Source organism: Desmodus rotundus, chromosome 2 (genome assembly GCF_022682495.2).
Source record: "Desmodus rotundus isolate HL8 chromosome 2, HLdesRot8A.1, whole genome shotgun sequence".
In the NCBI taxonomy this organism is placed as follows: domain Eukaryota; kingdom Metazoa; phylum Chordata; class Mammalia; order Chiroptera; family Phyllostomidae; genus Desmodus; species Desmodus rotundus.
In genome coordinates, this window is record NC_071388.1 from 158,288,771 (window position 1) to 158,314,244 (window position 25,474).

The 25,474-nt window shown below is 44.2% G+C and overlaps 1 protein-coding gene across 2 annotated transcripts in view; it reads left to right on the forward strand.

Annotated features, from left to right (window-relative positions):
• The window catches only part of GAD1 (glutamate decarboxylase 1), a 40,832-nt gene that overhangs the window by 6,718 nt on the left and 8,640 nt on the right, over nucleotides 1–25,474 (forward strand). For both annotated transcript variants that reach the window (XM_053918772.2, XM_053918771.1), the window contains 9 exons: nucleotides 4,094–4,252; nucleotides 5,591–5,833; nucleotides 12,201–12,291; nucleotides 19,230–19,342; nucleotides 20,555–20,670; nucleotides 20,755–20,834; nucleotides 21,058–21,112; nucleotides 22,396–22,512; nucleotides 23,575–23,639. In XM_053918772.2, coding sequence (XP_053774747.1) covers nucleotides 4,094–4,252; nucleotides 5,591–5,833; nucleotides 12,201–12,291; nucleotides 19,230–19,342; nucleotides 20,555–20,670; nucleotides 20,755–20,834; nucleotides 21,058–21,112; nucleotides 22,396–22,512; nucleotides 23,575–23,639 — 1,039 coding nt within the window. The remainder of the gene's footprint in view (nucleotides 1–4,093; nucleotides 4,253–5,590; nucleotides 5,834–12,200; nucleotides 12,292–19,229; nucleotides 19,343–20,554; nucleotides 20,671–20,754; nucleotides 20,835–21,057; nucleotides 21,113–22,395; nucleotides 22,513–23,574; nucleotides 23,640–25,474) is intronic.

The window sequence follows — 25,474 nt, forward strand, 5'->3', positions numbered from 1 at the left end:
CCGTGGGGCGAGTCCGGTAGCCGGGTCCCTGGCGGGGGTAGCAGGCAGCAGCCTAGCTTTGTTCTATAAATAGCTCCCTCCCCCAGCCGCCATTCCCGGCTTAATGGTCCGTTCCGCGCCGTGTCCCTTCTGCGAGGCGCTGGGCTTCAGCAGCCGTCATTGTCATGCAGTCGGGCAAGCAGAAGTGAGGGAGCCCTGGGCGCCTGCCGCGGTGGAGGACTGGGTGGAAAGGCTTGGGGTGAAGTTCGCTTTTCCTGCGGTCCTGGGCCTGCCCCGGGGGCAGCCCTCATTCCCCCAATCCCCGCCTCCCGGCCTCGACCCGGACTGTGCTTCGTGCTGCCGGGACTGCGGGGCCTTCGAGTCCAATGGAAGGAAAGATCTAAACGCCCCTTTGGGTAAAGGTTCTCCTCTTGGTCTAGGAATAGGGGACCAGACTTTGCATCGACCTCCCCTGAGAGAAGAGCTCGTGGGCATTAAGGGGCTACCTTCCTTAGAGAGTTTCTTCGCTGTTTCTATCCCCACCCCCCAGTGCGAACTTCAGGACAGTCGAAATCCACATGGCAGATCAGGGCTGGTAGGCTGTTAAGGGGAAATTGCCTTCTGCTGAAATGCATGCTTTGGGGCCACAGCTTAGGAGGCTTCATGTGAGGTTTGATTTTGAAAAGAAAGAAAACACCAGAAGATTTATTTTCCATACCTTGGACCAACTCCTGCTTTCCATTTTAATCTAGTGGAGGTGAAATGCAGTCTTTAGTTTTGACTTGAATCCACAGCCCCCTCCCCTCTTCCACACACAAACATGTCCACTCATTTCATTCCAGGCTTTCCATAGCCTGAAGGGTGCCCTATTGGCCTATCACCATTTGGGGTTGGTTTGACCTATCACCTTAACAGGGCAGAGTGACTAATGGTCTTCTTTCTACATCCATTGCCCTGCCCCTCCCAAACTTCTTCAGTGCCTTGCCAGGATTTTACCCCATCCACTCTCCTGCCCTCTTCCCTGGAAACCCTCAGGAATGAAGCTGCAGGGAAGACGCTGGGTCTCATCAGTGGTGTCCTTAGCTCTGGAGGCAGAATCCCTGGGAAAGGAATCAACTAAAAGAAACCCAGGGTGCTGTCAAGAGGTAGAGAGTGGGGTGGCTACAGGAATGGTGGCATCACCTAAATAAACAGAAGGAGATGCAGCGGGCCCTAAGTTCTGGCTCTGGGCTCTAATAATTTCCCAGTTTGTCCTTGCACATCCATCACTCAGCTATGCAGAGGCCCCAAACTGGCTGCCAGTTATAGCCTCTGAGCTCTTTTATTTAGCCTATGCAATGTGTGTGTGTGTGTGTTTAATTTTGTGTCAGTTGCCAACTTAGAAACATAGAGAGACTTCAAATATTCTATACTTTTGGCTTCTCTTGAATAGTAAAATGAAAGGGGGCAAGGAGATCTGACATGGTTCTTTGATCCCATGAAAATCAGAACAAGAGCCCCTTCCTCTCGTTAGATGCAATCACCTGCTTCAGCTGGAGAGGAGAACAAGGGTTGGGCTTCAGGCCCTATCACACCCTTGGTCATGTGCTTTTATGCCCTGTGCCACTCGCAGCCCCACTTGGAAACAATTGACCATGTCAGGTGCTCCCTAGTTCCCCACGCTTCCCCCCACTCCCTGGGCCCCCTAGACCTTTGAGTTTGGTGGCAATGTGAGGAACCAGCAGCAGGATCTCCCCACAGCCAAGAGGTAGAGTCGTGGCAGGACTCACTTCCTGTCCCCCACTCGAAGCCTGACCAAAGCCAACTGCAGCTTGGCTCCCACTCTGTCATGCCTCTTTGCCTCTTAAGAATGTGGAGCCGGGTTACTAGTTACTCACAGTCTTAAACAAGGTCCTCACAGCTGGGGTGCAGAGCAAGAGGGAGTACAGTCTGCTTCAGTCTCAGGGACTTCCTGCCAGCCAAGGAAGTTGTCAGCACACTGACCTCAAGTCATCCACCCGCTGGTCGTCCTTGCAGAAGCACGCAGTTCCTTCCAGAGCTGCTCAGAGACCAGAGGCCCAGCTCATTTACCTTTTATGAGGCTCCCAGTATTTTAGAAAACAAATACCTTCCAAAAAATTGTGATCCCCATAACAATATACATTAAGTGATTATATTGTCAGATTAATGGGTTTTGTCACAAATTATAATGCAATGTAAGTATGCTATTCGTAAGATCACTCTGGGACTTACAGAAAATATGGATTCATAGGGCACTGCAAGGAGTGTGGCCCAGGAATGGGATGCAGGTTCGAAGTTGTGTCACAGTTGTCTCTCAATCCTGTCGGACACCCTTCAGATTTAGAGATAATACCCAAAGCCTAAGTGAAGGTCTGAGGCCCTGCAGCTGCCCAGAGAAAAGGCATTTCCAAGAGGTTTCAGGTGGAGACTTGTGGCTTTTCCTAGGAGTGGGTCGGAGCCACCCAGGGTCTAAGGACCTAAGAGTAGGATTTCAGCAGGCAGGACCACACTGCCATTCAGCCACACAGACTTGGTCTTTTTGGCCTAGCAAATTCCACAGCTCCCTGTTCTGCGAGCAGGGGAGCAGGCTCTGAATTCAGGAGCCAGGTGATCCTGCATCCCTCTGGCAAATGAATGCTGGCTGAGTGGGGCTCCTGGTTTTGGAATTTGGGGATTTGAAGGAGGAATTCAGAAAGTAGGAGAAGAGGTGAGGGAAAAGATAAAAAGCCCAGCTTTATGTCCAAGTATGGAGCTCTGTCACACATTAGTGCAGTGATCTTCAACCTTTTTCATCTCATGGCACACATAAACTAAGTACTGAAATTCTACAGTGCACCAAAACATATATTTTTTGCTGATCTGATCAAAAAAAAGAGTTATAATTTTGATTCATTCACACTGGATGGCTATTGTGTTGGCTATTGTCATTTTTTTTATTTGACAATCTGAGGGAAAAGAGGTCGGTGCCCCTGACTGAGTAGTCAGGTATTGCATGTTTTAAAACAAATGCCAGTGTGCTGCAGCACAGCGGTTGCGGTCGCTGCAGTGGTGGTTTTTCCCCTCCTGCTGTCCTCTGGGACTTTAGTGATAAGTTTACAGGGTGCCGGGAACCATGAAGGGATGGTGCCTCTGCCTTCCTATTCTTCCCTCCAAAAATAGCCCCTGCTCCTGTGTGTGGGAGGACTCTAATCACCCCAGCCTTCCCCCTGCACCCTCTTTCCTCCACCCCTCACCACTGATTTGCAGTCCTGAGGAAGGAAAGCAAAATTCCTCAGATTAACTTGCCTCTTCTTGAACCTCCTGAGACTTTCTTCCAAGCTTGCCTTGTGATGTAAGTGACTTCCCGAGGATCTTGGTAGCTACAAAGACAGCTTTGGGGTCACCAAGAAGCCTAGTCCTCTCTTCCCCTACCCCATTTCGGGCTGAGGGGAGCGGGAGTGGGCGTGCAGGCCCCGAGCCCGAGGGGACGTGTACAGGCACTGAGGGAGGCTCTGTGCTCAAAGCACTTTGAGTCCCACCTTGGGCTCAGAGGTCATCTCCGTGGAGTTCTCAGATGGCTTTTTAGCTTTAGTACCACATTGGCCACCATCTGCCGAACTATAAGCCCCTGGAGGGTAGGGGTCCGCCTCATTTATCTTCAGAAAAATTACACTTACATCCAACCTGTGAGCTGCCCTTGGTGGCTGAGGACAGCATCTAATCCCAGCTGCTGGTCCTCACCCTTCCCTCTAGTTGCACAGCCTGGAAACCCAATGCTGGCAGCATCCTCTCTGATCGTATCCTTCCCTTGAAACCCCATCCTGAGGCTGGTTACTGGAGTAGAAGCTGTCCGATTGACTTAATTCTGAGTTCCCTGTCACATTCAGAAAGGAGAATGGGCTTTGCTTACTGTTTTTCTCTCTTGCATGACTGGGTCTGTGCCACAGATGACACTTGGCACTGCCCTCTCCCTGCCTGAGGGCAAGCAGTGCCAGAGCCCTTACATATAAAATGCAGACACTCAGCTTCTCTGGAGAAGTGAGAACCCTGCTTGCAGAGTCCACCTGGCTCGGCAGCTGACCCTCCGACTCCGGAGTTCAGGGCACTACCTCTGACCCAGCTTCTTGTGCTGCAGGCTTCTTGCAAAGGACCAACAGCCTGGAAGAAAAGAGCCGGCTTGTGAGCGCCTTCAAAGAGAGGCAGACCTCCAAGAACCTGATTTCCTGTGAAAACAGCGAGAGGGATGGCCACTTCCGGCGCACAGAGACCGACTTCTCCAACCTGTTTGCCCGAGGTAGTCCCTCCCCACCCTCACCCTTGCACCCATTCTCCCAGCCCTAGTGCTACCCAGTGGGCTCCCTATTTGAGTTTCTTGACTTTTTCCTGAAATTTTACCTCTTTTGCCAAAAATCTCACTACTTTCTGTGAACTGTCATGAAACTACTTTTCCAACGTTTGAATCCCTCCTTCCTCCGTGCCCAGGTCTTCCCTGCGTTGGAAGCCAGATGAGGGTAGGCAATAAAACAGTCAACGCTAAAGACACTTTCAAGGACAAATGTGGATTCGTAGAATCTTGAAATCCATGGGACTGTTACATATAAGAAAATCCAGTAATTCCCTTAATAGCATCTATCCTCCAAGGTCAGCAACAACCTCAACTACAGCAAGAACAAAAGTACTGGAGGGGGGCCTCATGACCAAGTGCTGTCCTGAAGCTCGTTTCCTTTCCTCATTTACTGTTGCCCACATTGCTGGTCTCAGCAGGGGCCTTCCTGGTCTCTCTCCCAAACAGCTCAAAGGTGAACCCACCACCAACCCCTTCCATTTACTCCCCACAGGCCAGAGAGGCCAGACCAGAACAGGAAACAAGACTTTAGTAAACCTCAGAGAGAATCCGAGGAATAGACACAGAGCATCACATATACCATTCTGCTTCTGAGCTATGGCTGACAACCTCGATTGGGCCCCTATGGCTTTCCACTCGAACCCCTAGCCTGACTCTGCCTAACAGAGGCAGTAACCCAAATTCGCCTGCAGAAATCCCAGAGTGCAGGCCAAAAGGATGAGGTTAAAAGAGAAGTGGGAGTTCCCTCTCTCACCTTCCTGAGTCTCATGTTCCAGTTCTAACTTTCTGTCTGAGGACACCACAAAGGACCGCCCTCTTCAGGGGACACCTCAGCCTCCACCCACAGGGGCCTTACCCACCGCCACCAACAGATCAAGCATATCATGACACCGAACCAAAAAGTCCAGTGTCTCAATCAGATGTACAGGGACACACTGGTACCAGGGGAGCAAAGTGGAAGGCCCCTCCTCCACAAACCTGACAGGTGGCTGTTCAGCCCACAAATGCACAACGGCAGTGGCTCACCGCTCCGTAAAGCACTCCGTTTCTCTTATGAGCAGCCTAGCTATCAGAAAGTCTGTGAACACCCAGAAAGGTGTGCAGAACCTCTGTGTATATGCTCATGTGCATTTTTCTAGGGAGATGGTACATCCGATTCTCAATGTGCATACATATCCTGGGATGAAATTAGGCCTATAAAGATATCATGGCTGACAATAGGATTTCTGGGCCTAAGAAAGGCAGATATGAGTCAAGTGATAACCACTCGTTGGCTCCCCCTCCCAGATCTGCTTCCGGCTAAGAATGGGGAGGAGCAAACTGTGCAGTTCCTCCTGGAGGTGGTGGACATACTTCTCAACTATGTCCGCAAGACGTTTGACCGCTCCACCAAGGTGCTGGACTTCCATCACCCACACCAGCTGCTGGAAGGCATGGAGGGCTTCAACTTGGAGCTCTCTGACCACCCTGAGTCCCTGGAGCAGATCCTGGTTGACTGCAGAGACACCCTGAAGTATGGGGTCCGCACAGGTAAGGGCAGGAGCCCAGTGGACGAGCAGGGGCGAGCTTGCCCTGCACCACATCCCTTCCAGTTGTGAGGATGTCAAACTTCATGTTGAAGGAGAAACACAAACCTAGTGAGGAAGGAAGCAAAGCGCTCAGTGACCACACAACAACCTCCGACAGTGACAGTTCATGGAAGAAAGGCCCCAACCCTAGCAAAAGCCCATCATCATCTATTGTTGTAAAAGTAGGTTTAAAAGATGTACAGTACATGGTATTATGTCAGATTCTGTAAAAGTTCTCATTCTTGGTTCTAAGCTATTCACAACCTAAAAATAGCAGAATGGCCTATTTTATGCCTATTTCATTCTGATAAATTCTGCCTTGCCTGCCCTTGAAATTGGGGAGAATTGGGCCCATATGTCTCCTTTTCTGTAGTGGTTTCCTAATGCTGCCAGAACAAATTACCTCAAACCAAGTGACTTAAAACAATAGAAATGTCTCTTCTGCCTGTTCTGGAGACTAGAAGTTTGAAATCAAGGTGTCTATAGGGCCAGGCTCTCTCTCTGAAGAGTCTTGGAGAGGATCCGTCTTTGCCTCTTCCAACTTCCAGTGGATGCAGGTATCCCTTGGCACCCCTTGGCATGGAGATGCATCACCCCAGTCGTGGCCTTCACCTTTACATGGCTTTCTCCATGTGTCTGTGTCCAAATTTCTCTCTCCTTATAAGAACACCAGTCCTTGGACTAGTGCCACCCTAATCCATTATAGCCTCATCTTAACATCTTAACTTGATTACATTTGCAAAGAACCTATTTCCAAATAGTCACTTACCAGGAGATAACACTTGAACATAACTTTTTGAAGGACACAGTTCAACACTCAACACCTTCTATTGGCTAGGCCAACACACACACTTCGAATTCTATTCTTACCTCCGCACAACACCCTAAACGCCCAACTCTTATCTCCAACAGGGAGCCCTGGAAGATGCCCTCTTGCCTCCTTTTCTTGTTATGTGAGCCCTCTCTAATCAGCAATCCTGGCCAAAATGGTTACTTTCTTTTTTAAATTTATTTACTTGTTCCTTTATTTTTAGAGAGAGGGGAAGAGAGGGAGAGAAACATCGATGGGCAAGAGAACCATAGATCACTTACCTCTCGCACGTCCCCATCTGGGGACCTGGCCCACAACCCAGGCATTTTCCCTGACTGGGAATCAAACTGGCAACCTTTTGGTTTGTGGGGCAATGCCCAACCCACTGAGCTACACCAGTTAGGGCTAAAATGGTTACTTTTCAATTGCCTCAATCTCAAGGGCATTTTGAATCTCTCTCTGGCTGTTTTGAAGTCTAGGAGTTAAGCAGTGGTTTCTTCTCCATACTGTCTTTCCCCATGGCAGCCTGGCTCTCCGGAGCTCTTGGGCAGACAGGTCTATAGGAACTGGCAGTCCGTGGCATAGTAGCCACCAAACAGGAGCCCCTAAGGCCACAACTGGTAGCCTCTTGTTCTTTTGTCTTCTTTTTCTCTCTTTTATTATCCCTCTCACTCTTCCTAGTCATTTGAAAGTCTGACTGGGGACGTTGGTGGTGATAGAGCTGAGTAAGGCTATTCGATGTCAAAACCAAAGTGTTATAATGAGATAATGAGGCTGTCCAAAGAGGCATTTTTAAATAGAGAATCCCAAACAGCTTTTGAGGTCTGCCAACACCACTAGAATAAGTGTAGCTTCCTCAAATAACTGTAGGATAAAGACTTAATTATATTACAAAGTCTGTGTTTGAGTTTTAAAGAAAAGCATGCTCATCCGTTCAGTTACATCTCGCCTTGGTGTCTGATGGCTAACCCATTTCTGATGGAGGTCAGCTATTGTTATTTGGCTGGATAAACGGAGTCAGCATTCTCCACGTACGTTTTAGCTTGACTTACTTTGGTCCAGAGTTTTTCCTTTTGTCAGCTCACTCTACGTACACTTTCTCAGAGAGATAAGACCCCATACTTTTATCCCTGAAGCCCAGAATAGTGTTGACCCTCAAAGGAAAATACGTGGATTTGTCATAATAGCAACTCCTATTGCCTAAAAATCTAAAGCATCACCCCGTCAGAGAAAGATGGACCCTTTTCTAAATCATTTTTCAATTAGTTTACATTCAATAGTATTTTGTATTAGTTTCAGGTGTACAGCGTGGTGGCTAGACAATTATATATTTTACAGAGTGGTCCCCCCAATATTTCCATCACCCACTTGGCACCATACAGTTATTACAGTATTATTGATGATAAACCCTAGTCTGTACTTGACATCCCCATGACTATTTTGTAACTGCCAATTTGTACTCCTTAACCCCTCCACCTGTTTCACACAGCCCCCCTTACCCTCTGGCAGCCAAGTGTCTGTTCGCTGTTCTATGCATCTGTTTCTGTTTGTTCATTTATTTGTTCATTTATGGTATTTGTCTTTCTCTGTCTGACTTATTTTATTTAACATAATACCCTCTAGGTCCATCCATGCTGTAGCAAATGGTAAGATTTCATTCTTTTTATGACCAAGTAATATTCTATTGTATATATGTACTGATAGGCACTTGGGCTGCTTCCGTATCTTGGCTATCATAAATAACACTGCAATGAACATAGGGGTATATAGAGTCTTTCAAATGAATGTTTTGAGTTTCTTGGGATATATTCCCATAAGTGGAATTGCTGGGCCATAGGGCAGTTCCATTTTTAATGTTTTTGAGGAATCTCCATACTGTTTTCCATACTGGCTGCACCAGTCTGCATTCCCACCAACAGTGCAGGAGGGTTTCCCTTTCTCCACACGCTCACCAACACTTGCTGTTTGTGGATTTATTGATGACAGCCATTCTGACAGGTGTGAGGTGATATCTCACTGTGGTTTTAATTTGTATTTCTCTGATGATTAGTGACATTGAGCATCTTTTCATATATCTAGTGGCCATCTGTGTGTCCTCTTTGGAGACATGTCTTATTCCGGTCCTCTGCCCACTTTTAACTGGATTGTTTGGGGGCGGGGGTTGGTGTTGAGTTGTATGAATTCTGTCTGAATTTTGGATTTTAACCCCTTATTGGCTGTATCATTGGTGAATATCTTCTTCCATTTTGGAGATTTGGTGGTGGTTTCCTTTGCTGTGAAAAAAACTTTTTTAGTTTGATGCAGTCTCATTTATTTATTTATTTATTTTTCTTTTGTTTCCCTTGCCCAAGGAGATATATTAGAAAAAAATATTGCTCAAAGAAACGTCAGATATTTTTCTGCCTGTTTTCTTCTGGGACATTTATAGTTTTGAGACTTATATTTAAGTCTTTAATCCAGTTGGAGTTTACTCTTATGTAGGTCCAATTTTTCCAACCATGTGTTGAATAGACTGTCTTTACCCCACTGTATGTCTTGCCTCCTTTGTCATGTATTAATTGACCTTATAGGTGTGGGTTTATTTCTGGGCTCTGAAACATGGACTTTTGGTAATCCAGAACATGAATCCACTTAGATTTTCACCCTGCAGCCATCCACTCCTGTTCCTCAGAGCAGCTTCTGGGAGCGGATGTTTGCATCTGTAGAGTTTATTATCTTCCAGACAATGTGAAACCTCCTGCTGCATCTCAGGGTGTCGACCTGGCAGAGTGCACTGTGGCTGCTGTGTGAAAACAGCTCCCGAATGCTGGTCTCTCGTTTAGACGTAGATACCAAAGCACTAGGGTAAATCCCGCAGGTAGCTGCACATAGTGGAAGATTTATTTTCTAAAAACGGATATTAATACTCAGCCAAAAATTGAATTGCATTTTTTAAATTTGTAAAAAATAGTATTTATTTTTAGAGAGAGGGGAAGGGAGGGAGAAAGAGAAGAAGAGAAACATCAATGTGAGAGAGAAACATCGATTGTACATGCCCCCAAGCAGGGACCGGGCCTGCAACCCAGGCATGTGACCTGACCAGGAATCAAACCCGTGACCTTTCCGTTTGCAGGACAATGCAACCCACTGAGCCACACCAGTCAGGGCTGAATTGCATTTTAATAGTGCAAACATGCTGATCTGGGTACAGTCTATGAAGGGATGATGATGATCGCATTTGGAGATTTCTCTGCAAATTAGCAAAAGACTTCTGAAAAAAGCACCAGTATATCTAGATTTTCCGTGAACTGAGACAGATGTTAATCAGCCCTCAGTCACAGTAAATACGTTGACTTCCTTAATTTTTCCTTTTAACTCTGTATTATGGAAAGTTGTAAACATATACAACAGTAGAATAGCATAAAAAATGAGCCCTATATACCCAACACCCAGCTTCCACTATTATCGACTCCTGCCCGTTTTGTTTCATCTTTCCCCAAGACCACAGGCCCCTCTTCTACATTATATGGAAGCACATCCCTGGCATAATATCATTTTATCCATAAACATTCTTTACCATCAAGGGCCCTTTAAACAAAAATGGTGACAATATCATTATTACATCCGAACCCCACAAGATTTACAGTTCCTTAATATCAAATATTCAGCCAGAGTTGACATTTTAAATGTCTCGTGAATGTCAGAAATGGGTTGTTTTGTTATAACTCGTTTGAGTCAGAACCCAAATAAGTCCCTCACGATACAACTGCTTAATAATGAAGGTAGAGTTTCCCTCCCATCTCTCCTTTCTTGAAGTTTCAAAAAAGTTCAAAAGCTTTACTTAAAAAAATTACTCTTTCTTTCTCCCCCTCCCTGACTGCTGGCCATGTGCTGCTCAGCATCACGTCTGTCCTCTGTTATTTTCATTGAATGTAGAGAGTTGAAATTGGAATTTAAACTAAGCCATTTTGTTACTTGATATGAATTCTGGTCTAAGTTGTTGAGGGCATAAGCCTGTAGCTATAAGAGAAAAGTAGGGCTTTAGGGGACTTTGTGTCCTTTACATTTTAATGGGGAATGACATGCTGTTTCACGTCTATTTGAGGGCATTTCTGTCAGTTTGTCTGTCTTTGACCCTCTTTCGTCTTTGCCAGGTTGTGTGGTTTTCATGCGTTGTCAAATAGCATGATTGAATTTATTTATGATTCAGTTTTGTATTAAAATGAAAGGCTTGTTAAAAGTTTTCAAATGGGTATCACATGTATTTTTAAATGAATTTTAAGACAATTATTACAGGAGAGCTCCCAGATTCTGCTGACACTGAGCGAAGTAGAGTGAAATAGGCTGGTTTAAGCAATTTAGTGTAGTCCACGCGGATGTCTGGAATCTGACCTCATCCTTACACTAAGTTTAATATTTATGCCTCTTTTATTTATTTGAAAAATGAAGTATTATTTTTTGAGGACTGTTGAGATTCAGGGATCAGACTATTCTAAGAAGTAGGAGTCCAGATGTTCTGCATGAGTCCCCGTCACACGTGGGAAGGAACAGGCTTTCTCAGACAGGAAACTTAGGTGAGGAACATTCAGACACTAGCTTTCTGACAGTTATTTCTGACAGAGGCAAAAGCAATTTCCACGGGAAACACACCAGTCAGCAGATCTTTGCAACACCAGTTCTCTGTCACATACCCCGAGATAATCTATGGCGTTGACTCCTTTGGGTCAGCTGAGCCAAGCCTGCTGATGTGGGTTGAGTTTTCCTGTGAGTGCCAAGTTGGCCAAAACTTGGCAACAATCCTCAATTTGCTGAGAACAAAGCCTGTGAAAACATGCTCTGGGTCGCAAAAGGCTTCAAAGTTACGTAATAAAAACAATTATTTTACCAACAACCCAATGAGTGAATGAGGCTGTGTCTGCCCGTGTTTCAAAGAGGAGATGCCAGGTCATCTCAGCAATAAATTTAGTTTAACGGTCACTTGTGTATATACAGGAAAACACACCGATGCTTGACATCACATCTGACGGACACAGAGACCCAGAGAGTGATGGCATGCCCTCAGCGTCGGCATCACAGCTGGCACTTTCCCTGGGCTTGGATTGGTCCACCTGCACACTCTCTCTGAGGCCTGCAGCCTCCCCTCCGTTAGTAAACCTTGATTTGGGGATTAAAGGTTGAAACATTTATGAGGAAAATCAGGACCACTACACTCTGATATGTAATTAAAAATATACATACAATGAGAATTTCATGTGGAAATTAATTAAGGTATTAGAAAGATTATTAGTTTCATAACTTTGGATTTTTTATTTAAAAGCATTATGCTTTAGAAACATAAAAATTGGGGGGACATCATTCACAGTAGAAGTTGGTAGAGGGCAAGTCAACCCAACCTTCCTTCTCCATATCCCTGGCAGCCCTATTAAGCCATTGGGATGGAAGCCCCATCAGTGTGGCCCTCGTAGAGCAGGATTTTGCTTAGAAGATAGCTTGAAAAAGCTGGTTTGTCTTGATGCTTGCCTGTTACTTACCTCTCTAGGTCATCCTCGATTTTTCAACCAGCTCTCCACTGGACTGGATATCATTGGATTAGCCGGCGAATGGCTGACATCAACTGCCAATACCAATATGTAAGTCCCTCGCATTATTTCCATATAAACAGCCACGCTGTATGATTATGGTTTGTTGCTTTAAAAATCTACTCCAATGGCTTTATAATAATTTTATTACAGTTACCCTTTTCTCTTTAATTTTTTTAGGTTTATCACCTTATAAATCTCTTAGGTTTATACTGATTTAATAGTGGATAATTGATGAACTACTTTTTAATTGAACAATATTTCTTAATGATGTATTAAAGAGGTCATGTTTTAGAGTAAGATCTTGGTCCATTTTCCTATCCAGAGACATCGGTCCTTACATTGCAGTTGTATTTCCTTCATAGTTAAAGCTGCCTTAAAGCCACAAACTAATTTGGTCAACCTATTGCTTAGCTAAAAATTTCCAAACAAAATTCAGCTGGTAGTGGTAGAGTATGTATTCCTCTCAAAATCATTGTTTGTTCTTCTGAATTTGACTTTTTTTCCATACTAGTTTGAGTAGGCAAAGCCTTTGACTATCTCTAAGTTCTTGTAAATTTACGTGAAACTGACTCTGAGGTCCTGGGGGTGGGGGGCGCATGTACTACCCGGGCAGCCAGTCCTCTGACGATCGCCTCAGCTTCCTGTACCTACATAGGCATTACGTTTTTTGGAGACAAGGTCGGGTGATGAGGTGATGGGGGGGTCGTGATGGCCCACCGAGTCCTGTCTCTCCTCTCGGCTCAATGTTCATGTTTTACCACTATCTGTCACCCCGACAGCGGCACCACCCCTCTTACAGTACCCAGGAGAAATGACGAAACAAGTTTCTCACAACAACTTTAAAATAACTACATGAGAATTATATGGGGGTTAGTGACTGTGGAAACATTTAGAAAATAATCATCCACCTTTTAAGTTCATGGTAAAACAGATTTGAAAAATAAATTTAAGCGAAAGGGTGGTATTATTTAAAATGAGCTATTCCATTTGACATCAAGATAGAATATAAGTTATTACAGTTTAAAGTACTCTCTTTTTCTTAAGTAAACTACTCCCAGCCACAGAATCTGAAAGGGTACTTTAAAATTACTTATTGAGTCGTGTGTGTTCCAAAAAAACACTGTTTAATGCTGTGACTCAAAATCCTTAACTACTTGTAGAAAAGTTTATATTAATTAAGGATTCTTAGTATGTGTGCTAATTTAAGATAACAAGGACAAATTTTTAAAAGCAGATGTGACAAGTGAAGCCTTTCATGCTAAGAGGCGTAAAAGATTACGTTGATTGAAATCAAAAATGTTTTTCATGCTCCCTGCTTGCCAGTCACGGTTAACTTCACGGAGTGTCCGTGTTGGACCATGCGGGCTGCGAAGGGCGGAGAGGGATTCGGGTCAAAGACACAGTTGCTTGTCTGGTCTCCTCAAACAAAACACTCGCCTTTGCAGTTTTTGCTGTAGTGTAATTTGTGAGATAAAAACATATCAGCAAGCACAGACATCGTAATATAATAATTATAACTTGAAAAGACACTAATGCTTAATTGGAGCATGTCACACTAAGGAACAATTTTAATTAGGAAGTACAGCTTTTAAAAAACTTAATTATTTGGTGAATAAATGAGAAAAAGAGGGTAAAAGATACATATCTATTAAGGCCTGAATACTCGTATTACTATAGGCCCTGCACTGACCCAGCACCTCTAAGTGTGTATTCTGTAGGGCTCTCAGCTGCAATTTCCATAGATACATGTGTGCGTGCCTGTGTGTGTTATGTATTTATACACACGTATATGATTTACCTTGAGATTGGGATATATGTGTATATTTATATACACACACTTATATACATATATAAAAATATACACATATATATATCCCAATCTCAAGGTAAATAAAAGGAACTCACCCCTTTGAACCATTTATGACCAGATATTCTCCTAAAAGGCTTTTCTTCAACCAGAGAGTTCTCACAAACTCTCTGTTTTTTGGTATGTGTTTATAAAAATCAAAGTCCCGTATTATTTCCTCACCTCAGCTCAGCCATGAAACACTAAAAATGCCCCAGTCATTTGAGGTCAAGGCCAGTCCAACTAAATGGCACCCAGTAATTGCAGCTGGACTGGACAATGGATATTTATAAAATCTGATCCGATTCCAACAGATCAATTGAGAAGGTTATTTAAAATAGTGAAATAGTTTCTGTCGGTTCTGGAGACAAGGCGTTGTCTGAAGAAGTAATAAGTATTACCTGGAAATTGTTCTAAGCCAGTTCCCCTGGAAGACCATGAAATGTGGCAGCTCTGTCAGGAGCTTACATGAAACGTGCTCCCTTGTGACAGTTTCTTCTCCAGCTGGGAACAGTGTTCGATGTAAGTCTGAGAGAGAATGGCAAAAGGCTCTGTGGCAGAGTAGGATTTAGTGATAGGCTCATTTTTGTTTTACCTGCACTATAATTAAGTTTGGGTGGTACGGATAATAGGAAAATATTCCTCAGTAGAGTATTTATTTTTACCCTCACCTGAGAACATACTTATTGATTCTAGAGAGAGGGGACGGGAGGGAGAGAATCATCGATGCAAGAGAGAAATATCGGTCAGTTGCCTCTCGTATGCACCCCGGCCAGGGACTGAACCCACAACCTAGGTATGTGCCCTGATTGGGAATCGAATCCACGACCTTTCAGTTAGTAGAACAACACTCCAGCCAACTGAGCCACACTGGCCAGGGCTCAGTATAGTATTTTTAAGAGAAATGTCCAGTATCCTAATTCAAATGGCAAAGTGTTAGGTGTCTGACTGTTGGAGTAAAAAGAACATTTATGATCATGCATTTATACCTGCCTGTGCATATATCTTTGAGATATGTTTTTCCAAGCAAGGACCCAGGGAAGATCCAAAGAAAACTTCACAAATGTGTAGCTTCCATGGCACGTACGGCTCTTTTCTTCCCAAACAGGGCCAGCAGGCACAACTGTGCAGGTTGAGCAGTAGTGCCCAGATGTAACCACAGCCTTCCCACAAGAAACTGAGCACAATACATAATCTTTATGGCAAGATCTATCTCAGCCCTTTGTTATGAGGTTATGATTTCAACTACCTAGTGCTTTATTTTCATAGAAATTACCCAGGAGAAATTTTCTGTGGGAGTTATCAGTCATTTTATACTACGGGGCAGGTTGTCAGAGAGGAGCCTGCAACAAGCAGTTCTCGTTTGTCATGGAAACGCAGCTTTGACACAAAGGACTTGGAATTCTGACTCTGAAACATACTAACTGGGAGATCTTAAAACAAATCACTGAGTCTCTCTGAACCTCTGTTTCTTCTTCAGGAAAATGGGGGATAATGGTATCCGTTCTCAGAGTGGTTCTGAAGACTGAAACGGGCACCAGTCTTAAGTGCCCAGGCTATGCAGGGTGCAGCGCACACACTCACGCCAAGGAGAGGCAGCCGCCCACAGGGCTCTGTGGTCATCAGCACGACTCCCTTCAGCCTCCCAGCCCTGGCTGGTGTGGCTCAGTGGATTGAGTCCCTTCAGCCTCCCGGCTCTTTTGTTTCTGTCTCTCATCATCTCTGGATACCAGAGGGGCTCACTAAGCTCCTCTCAGGTGTGTTAGCTTCTAAGGTGAAGGTAGGCCACCTGCCACATCTGTAAGGAGAAGAAATCTAAGAAGAGTGTCAAGAAGGTCAACATAAAAAATTATTTCTTTCTCTCATTAAAGAAGTTTCCAGTTTGGCAGACACCAGTCGTCCAGATCCCCTGTGCCTTTTTCACCCCTATTGTAGCAGGTGCCTCCAGCATCACATCCACGTTCCGGACCTCAGGAAGGTGGGAGAGGGGGGGAGGCAGGGAGGGAGGAAGGAAAAGCAAAAAAGGAACACACTCTTCTAAGGAACTTCAGAAGCTCTGCCTCTTTCCTGCAGCATCTCTGTAGCTGGAACTTGGTCCCGTGGCCACACCTAGGGAGTCTAGGAAATGTCATCTGTGATCTGGGTGAACTGCCACCCCAAGATTGGTACTGGTTAGCAGTCAGCAGACTTTGCCACAAGAGAAATACAGCTTCTTAATCAATGTGCCTTGGTTCTCAGTGCATCCCTCCGGAAAGGTGAGTTGCGCCATGAAAAAAGGGCTGACTCACTACCCTACTGAGAATACGGAATGGCCCAGAAGTCCCCTTCAGTGTCACTCCATGGCTCTTTCACATCCCTACTTCCAGTCCCATGTTCTTGTGCTTCAACTTAGAGATTTTTGCAGATTTAGTTCCTTGGTCTCTGATTCTGAAATATAATCTTGTACTCTTAATTCTAGCATCTAACCAGCTTCTTCTGAATCCATATTTGACCTTTGATCTCTTGACTTTAATCTGCTTTTATCTGTCATTTAGGGGAGGGGCACCTAACCTGGAGTCCAGATTGCAAAAGGGGTGCCTCCTACAACTGTGTAATAAATTATGTGCGTGTCCTCATTTTCTTCCTGGGAAGAAGGGCCATAGCTTTCCTAGGAGTCCTAAAGGTGTCCGTGGCCCCAATTAAGTTAAGAATCACTGCTCTAGGGTGAACTTCAAGGATTTCTATAAGGTTTTGGGTGTAGGCAGACTGCCAGCTGTAAGCATGGCCCAGGCTGGGAAGGCAGGGTCACAGAAATATCAGGAACGGGGAGCACCATGTCAGCCCATCTGTCAGGCCTGGCTGAGGATCAACAGCCATGGACCAACCTATATGCTTCTAAGACAGGATGTCAGGACTAAGGTCAAGACTAAGATGAGCTGGTCTTAGCTGTGAAATAACTGGTCCTTCAGAGTCAGGCAGGAACTGTCAAATGAGATGCAGCTAAGCCAAAAACCAGATGCTGGATTCATCCTTGTACGTTTCTTCCTCACAGTTGAGAATGGTGTCTTATAACATCTTTGTCTCTTCAGTACATAACATGCCACGTGACAGAGAATAGTCATTCGGTAAGCATTTGTTGAACAGAACTGAAAGAAGGCTTATGAACTGGGTACCTGGCACAAATAAGAAACCTGAAAAAGATAAGATCAGATGGTTTAATGATCAGACTCTCTAGACTTTCTCCTAGTCCTGAGCGTAATGGCCATGCTCCTTCCTTGTCCTTAAGCAGGAAGACCAATTCTAAGACTAAACCTGGGGCCTAGATTAGTTCAAATCATGAGGTAGACCACCCCCCTGGCCTCCAGACCCATCCCTTCTCCCTTCCCCATGTGGTCCCTGCCTGGTCATCTAACACTGATTTGACTCCAGTCAGCTTCCATCCAGTCCATGGTAAGGGCTGATAGTGCTGCATATAATTTCATGTTCCTTGCCTATTGTGAGATGCCAGCACACACTGCCACCAGCACCTATTCACCACGCAAACAGTTTTGCCATTCCGATATTTCCAAAAATCAGTGGCACTATCAACACATTTGTTTAAGAGTAGTCAGAAACACATCATGAGTTTGACTCTTGGTCCAGCCCAGGCTAAAGCAGGGACCCTTTTCTTCTTTTTCCCTTATCAGGCCCTCAGAAAAGAGGGGGTGTTGGTTTCCATGGTAATGGGGCTCAGAGCAGAACCAAAGCTTGACTGTGACCTCCAGAGGTGATGGTAACGGAACACCTGATTTCCGAGGCTCTTCTTCCTAAATTTCAAGGGTCCTACTAAAGAAAATGAACATATTCTTTTTTTGGGGGGGGGGGGCAAAATTCTTCTACCAACAGATACATCCTGAGGATCCTCCAGGATCTTTTTGTGCTCTTTTACAGCCATGTGATTAATTTGATTGCTTTTTTCTCCATGATTAAAACTTAGTACCTTCACCTGTATCTCATATACAACAATTGTTATCTCATCCTTGCAAATAGCTTTGCTAAATCATTAAGCCAGCAAGAATTCCCATTAGTCCTCAGCATTGACATTCAGCTCAAACACCTTATCCAATGATAAAGTCTCCCCCTATCAGTCAGCTGAGTCAATCTAGGCGTCTCTCTTCAGGGAGCATGGTCGAGCCGAGCCCACAGACTCCAGTGCTTGAGAAGGTCAAAGCAAAGGAGGAAAAAGACAAAGAGCCTTGGAGTCGGTGAATATCTTTTTGTTTTCTGGCTCAATTTTCTGTGGATGCACCTTCTTTGATTTCTCTCAAGCCCTGTGCGTGGCCCCGCAATCTTGTCTCAACGACTAGTCTACCAGACCGCGCGCTGTTTCGAATTGCGATGAGAATAGCATGGCTTGCTACTTTTCAATCAGTTAGACGATGAAGCTCACCTACCCGGATGTCTGATGCCCACAGTTAGCTGTTGATGCCAATTGACCATCTTCTTGTTTTTTATAATTGGTAATTAGGAAATCATCCCTTATAATTATTCCTGACAGATATCGACTTCAGAGAACTGTAGAAACATAGCTGTCCTTGGGAATTATCAGTAGAAAAAAACATGTAGATAATTATATGGAGATCTTTGAAACCTGAGTCAATATTTCCAATTATCTTCACAGTTAGCTTCCAGATGTTTACATTGTTTTTAAAAGATGGAGTTAGGCTCTGGGTTTTATAGATTCTACAAGTGTGAAATTAGCAGTCATGTTTTTTTTTTAATGTTGCAAACCCATTTTATATAAAACTTAGAATACATATTTTTCAATTAACATCTGCATCATCTTACAGTCTTAGAGGTGAAAGAGACCCAGAAAAGTCATTTTCTTTCATTTGATTTCTCTTGGTGGACCACCCCTAAGACATTCCATTCAGATGAGAATCTATTTTGTTGGTGAAGAATCAGAGAGCAGGCACCTCCCCCCCCTCTTTTGGTAACCCAGGCCGGTTTCTGACGTTTTATGACTGGCGACTTAATGCATTTCCAGCAAATGATTTGGTTTAGTGGTTTTGAACCTCTTTTTTTTTTCAAGATCCCAAGTACAAATACTAAACCAATCATCTGTGTTCCCCAAATAAGTGGTTGACTTCTTTATTTTCATTCATTTTTACCACCTCTCCAGGTTTACTTATGAAATTGCTCCAGTGTTTGTCCTCATGGAGCAAATAACGCTTAAGAAGATGAGAGAGATAGTTGGATGGTCAAATAAAGACGGTGATGGGATATTTTCTCCGGGTAAGTTGCTGTTCTCTTCTCCTGATGCTCCTCCAAGTTTGTACTATGAATCCTTAGGGCCCTTTTGAGAATACGAACCACAGAATGAGTTTGTAGAAGAAGAATGGCCTTTAAAAATACTTGTTTTCTACACTCCGCCTTTCTGTCTTCGTCAGGGTGAAGGCTGGGAAGAGTGCTGCATTGTATGTGTACTAACCCACAAAGGCTGTGTTTAACCCGGGTGAACTGACAAAGGCTGTCCCTAAATTATGCTAAACAATTCCAGTTTGTCCACAGCAGTTTGATTAAGCTGAAGATCAGTGAGCCAAGATTATCAATTGACTAATCAATTTCTGCCAAAGTAGTGTATCTACTTTGAATCTCTAGTTTGATGTAGATAGGATAAGAATTTTTTAAAAGAGGACAGATGTTCTTGGTGTTAGGAAGGAGTTTGGGGTGATGTCAGAGACAGTGTGGCTGTGGGCAAGGGGAAGAGAAGAAATTGTCCAGGCGATTCAAGCCTTAGAGCAGTTTACCTGTTTGAGTGTCAGGTAATCGGTGCAAAAGTGAGTTTGCGTTGGCCAGGTATACCTAGTTACCTCAGTTCTCCTGAGTCCTTTGAGGAGAGTATCCGGGCAATGACACTGTTTCTTTGGGCTCCATTATCCTCTCTTTCTCTGTCTGTCTGACTCAGGGAACAAATTCATCTTTATTCAGTAAACAGATTGAGCAGGATGTGGCAGCAGGGCTCTGGCTGGCTAGTTCAGTGGGTTAGAGCATTGCCCTGATACATGCAAGAATCAACTAGTGAATGCATAAAAAAGTGGAACAACAAATTGATGTTTCTCTCTTTCTCTCCTTTCCTCTCTCTAAAAATCACTAAATAAAAAATTTTTAAAAATAAAGCAGAAGCAGGGAAGTTGTAACTCACCCATCTCTTTACAGCCACTGCCATCTCTTATGTCTAGGCTTTAGCTGGGGTGGGCCCTAGGGTTTATGACTCACCTGCAGCCAAACTGCCTGGGTGGCTTTGGTGATGAGCGTGACTGCTGTGTTCCCAGGGCAAAGGGGCCAGAGGGAAGCCCTGGCAATAGGAAGCCATCAAAACCTATCAAGATATTGTCCTTCCCCTCTCTGACCTCCCTTGTCTCTTGAGACACCAGCTTAGCCTTTGCTGTTAGAAACAGTAATGAAGGAACTCCAACACCTCCCAATGTGTCTGCTTGCCCATAGGGGGAGCCATATCCAACATGTACAGCATCATGGCTGCTCGCTACAAGCACTTCCCGGAAGTTAAGACAAAGGGCATGGCGGCCGTGCCCAAATTGGTCCTCTTCACCTCAGAACATGTGAGTTGGGTGCTCTTGCTCATGGGTTGTGGTGTTTTCCAAGGGACTCTCTAATGTCTAACTTCAAGCCTCTGTTTGTTACAGAGTCACTATTCCATTAAAAAGGCTGGGGCTGCACTTGGCTTTGGCACCGACAATGTGATTTTGATAAAGTGCAATGAAAGGTAGGCAGGGGAGAGTGGATATTCTGTTCTTGATGTATTAAATGTGTTCATCTGTTAAATTTGTTTTATTGTGCTTAAGGACTGACTCAGTACAGCGTGCCAAGCTGCTAATGGTCTGTTGAAAATATCCGATTAAACTACTTTTTGCTGTGGCTGAAGTTTTTTTCATGTGCAGTCTCATTGATTTTTCATATTCCTTTCTCTCCTTTTATAATAATTACAGGGGGAAGATAATTCCTGCCGATTTAGAGACAAAAATTATTGAAGCCAAGCAAAAGGTATATACTCTATGGTACATCTAAACTCTGGTGAATACAAATTTTAAAAAATACCTTCTTTCTGCTGTAGACAATAAAAGTCTTTGGTAATATAAGAAATTATTTTGTTGTGTTTCTAAAACTCTGTACTCAAGTGTTTATTTATTTCCAACTTGTGAGATGATTTGGCTTTAAAGCTGTGTCTATACCATATCACTTTTTTTTTGAAAAATGAAAAATTCAGTCATTAAACCACTTGTCCTGTCTTGATTGTGCCAAATGATTAGTTTGATGTACTTCAGTAAATCCACTACCCAAGCACCATGAAGACACAGCCTCTTCAGGTTTTCACTTGCTACTTGATAGGTGTAATCTTATTTTAACAAATATCATTTTAGCTTAGGATTCTGTTTAACAAAGTGCTTCTGTGCCCTGGCAGATGGCCAATGATGCTTGGTGAATCAGCCTCAGCAAAGCCTATTAAACAAAAAAGTCTCGTAGAACAGGTGTATCCACAAGACACTGCCAGGTAGTTGTCAGGCCATTTACCAACTCGTTTTGGTTACATTCTTCACCTCTTTCTCTAACTGTAGTTGTTTGTAGGGGGGGCGGGGTCTCAGTAGGTGAGACTGATGGAAATGTCCCTAGCACTGAGCAAAAAGCAGAGGTGGAGCTGAGCTACAGCAGAACCTCACAGATTTCCCCCAGCCTGTCTGACTCCACCTGCTCATTTATTTCTTGTTCACATGGAACTTTTACCATGTCCACTCTTGGTGAAACAATGTATATAGCAGTTTTAAATAACCAAACAATGCTTCAATATGTATTATTATTACATCAGTACACTTAACATAACTTCTAAAACTACAAAGCCCAGATGATATATTCTGAGCTACCTGCCTAGCACTTTAAACTTATTATTACTCTTTCCTGCTTTACTGTTTACCATAGAATTTGTCAATAGCAAACATACTGTGTACTTTGCTTAATTAATTTTGTTGGTTATCTGTCACTGCGTACTAGAATGTAAACTCCGTGAGGACAGGAATCTTCATCTGTTTTGCTCACTACTGTATTTCCCACATCTACAACAGGGGTTGGCACATAGCATGCCACTCAAAAATTATTCGTTGAGTAAATGAATGAATGAGTGAGTGTACCAACAAAGAATACTCCCAAATGTAGTGCCTGATACCACATCAGCTCAGCTGATCTCCGAATAAATGCCACTGCAAGTCACCCACTTCCTGTGGAAAGGAGAAAGCTTAAAAGGGGCTAATCAGCCTGTCTCTCTTGCCTTATAGGGATATGTTCCTCTTTACGTCAATGCAACTGCTGGCACGACTGTTTATGGAGCCTTTGATCCAATACAGGAGATTGCAGATATATGTGAGAAATACAACCTTTGGCTGCATGTCGATGTAAGTGCTATAACTCACAGAGCGGCCCAGTCCAGTCGGGGGGTGGAAGCCGCTCTGCTTTGTGGTTTGCCTCAAGCTTCTTCTGCCGCCCCCGCTGGCTCTCTGTCCACACCGCATTAGTTCTGCTCTTCTGTGATTCATTTCAGAATACGGTCTCTATCACCTTTCCAGGTAGCTTTTATCTGGAGAAATAGCTACAGAGAGAAATATAACTGGTTTCAGAGGGGAAAAATATAAGATACAATGTGTAGAAAGTGGCCAGGAATCTGGACGCCAAGCTAGCTGCCTTCAGCCAGCCATCTATGACGCTTTTCTAAAAAAATGCATATCTGGTTCCTGTAGGAAAAATAAGACAGTATATGGGAGGAGTTATCAACCAAGAGATTTAGTCCCAGATTGTCCCAGGAACACAAAAGATACAGTCTTGCATGCGTGACTGAGTACGTTTTTTCCTTTTTCTCACTCCGTTCTCTTACAGATATAACTTCTCACAACTGGACAGTTGGGCAGCCTGTGGTACTACTGAACAAATGACTAACAAAGGCTGTTCTTGTGTCATGTGGTGTCCCAAGCTATCCCGTAAATGTATGCATCGGCGTCCCCACAAAAATGTCTTGATGTAGCAGGCACCGTGGTGGGACATCCAAGTCTGGCAGGGCTGCTGCTTTCTGAGTTTGCAGAAGCCCTTAGGATTCTATCCTCCCGAGAATCAGATAACAGGCTCCAGTCCTTTGTGCCACTTCCACAGCCACCCTGCAGGGCCATTGAGTATCTTCTCCCTTTCCAGAGTTCTTGGAGGCTTTGGGGGTTGGCACCACAGGCTCAGGCAAGATTTTCCTGTATTGCTCATAGCTACTCTGACTTTAACCTGGAGGACCTTATGAAGAAGTGACAAATGATGAATTACAACTGCCACTGGTTGAACAATCTGTGGATTCCTTTTGTCAAAGAAGCTTATGTTTTGTGACCATTTGCTTTCTCATGTTTTGGTGGAGGTGTGAGGTGACTGGGTTGGATTCTTAAATGTTGCTGTCCCCCTCCCCGCTTTCTGTGTCCTCACAGGCTGCCTGGGGCGGTGGGCTGCTCATGTCCAGGAAGCACCGCCATAAACTCAGTGGCATAGAGAGGTAAGGGTCAGAGTCCGGGCCTCCTCCCAACTGGGCCATCAGACAAGCCGGGCCAAGAGTCTGCTGATGTTCCCAGCATCTTATTTCAATCTGACTAAGCTCGCGCTTGCTCAATAGGCATTTATTGTGCACGTATGGTATGCTAGGCACTGGGAAATCAAAAATAATTGCTTTCTCAGTCAAATGACTCCTCACCCCAATGAGTTCACAATTTAGACAGAGAGAGAAACAAATAAACAAATAGTTACAGCCCAAAGTGATAAGCACAACAATGGATGTGATTGCTAGGAGCCCAGGTAGGAGAGAAGAGAAATCAAGCAGTTGGAAGATTTGGAGGCTAAATGAGAGTTTGCCAGGGTTACAGGAAGGGGCACTGATTCATTTCACTCTCCTTTCTCATTAAGCTTACTGCTGGGAAAAGGGGAGGACACTCAGCTCATCCAACTGAATTTTCTTGTTCGCCATTCAAGTTCAGTGGGTATGCTAAGCCAAATATGATTTTGGCCTGAGTCCAATGTGTTTATCCCAATTGATCCCACTGATTCAGCAAATATTTACTGAGCACAAATATTTACGTGAGTCACGAGCCGGGCAGGCATGAATGTGAGCACTTGGTTACCCACCTTCAACCCAGCCATCTATGGCACTTTCCTAAAAAATGTGTGCCTGGTACATGTAGGAAAAATAAGGCAGTATATGGACAGTGTTAGATCGACTAAGAGATTTACCCTCCCGAAGCTTACATTCCAGTGGGCTGGATGTACCTAAACAAAGAGATATTTGATCTCTCTCATAGTAAAGAAAACAAAAGAGGATTAAATAACAGTGAGTGCCAAGGCATGCTGTTTGAGACAGGGTAGTCAGAGGCCTTTCTGAGGAGGTGACATTCAGCAGATACTGGAATAACGGGAGACAGGAAGCAAGGATACAGGGAAGCGTGTTCTAGGTGGTGGGAAGGACAAATGCAATGGCCAGGAGGCAGGACTGTTCTTGGCACGGTGGTGGAGGACCATCGAAGAGGCCAGTGTGGTTGGAGCAAAGTGACAGGGGAGAGCAGACAAGGCTGGAGGGGGGCTCAGGAGCCGGCACCCCAGTGGCTTCTCTTGCAGAACGGGCTCTGGCTTGAGGTGTTGTTGCCTCTGCTGTGGCTCTTCCCTCCTGGCACAGTTTTGAAAGGCCAGTGTCAAGGTGAGTGGAACTGACCCTTTGCAGCATAGTTATTTGGCTCCATAACTTGGAGGATAATATATTAAATATAGATGAGCCAGTTCAAGTGTACTTTAGAGTTCTCAGGCAATTTTCATTTTCCCTCTCTGAGTGCAGGGAACCTGGAAACAGTTTGCACTAGCCTTTGTCTTATCTACCATCTTAAAACACATATGTCTTCTGAAGGAAACCGAATCCATATCATATCTTATTACTTTCCATTTGTAGAAGCAAAGGATCATTTGCTTCAGACCCTTAGGACATTGAAAAACCACTTAATATAAGAGATCTAAATATAATTTTTAATAACTCAGTGGTGATAAATTTTCTCTATGAGAAAATTGATTTAATCTACTACCTTTAAAATATGGCTTGACACACTAATTCATTTTAATGACTAAGCATTTAGTCAATTTTTCTTAGAACTTTTCATAGGTCTCTTTTACAAAGGTTTTCTTTATTATACATTCAGGGGCACAGGACTTCAGCCCTTTCTCTCTTACCTTATTTTTAAAAAAAGATTTTATTTATTTTTAGAGAGAGGGGAAGGGAGGCAGAAAGAGAGTGAGAGAAACATCAGTGTGAGAGAGAAACAAATCAGTTGCCTCTCGCATGAGCCCTGACCAGGG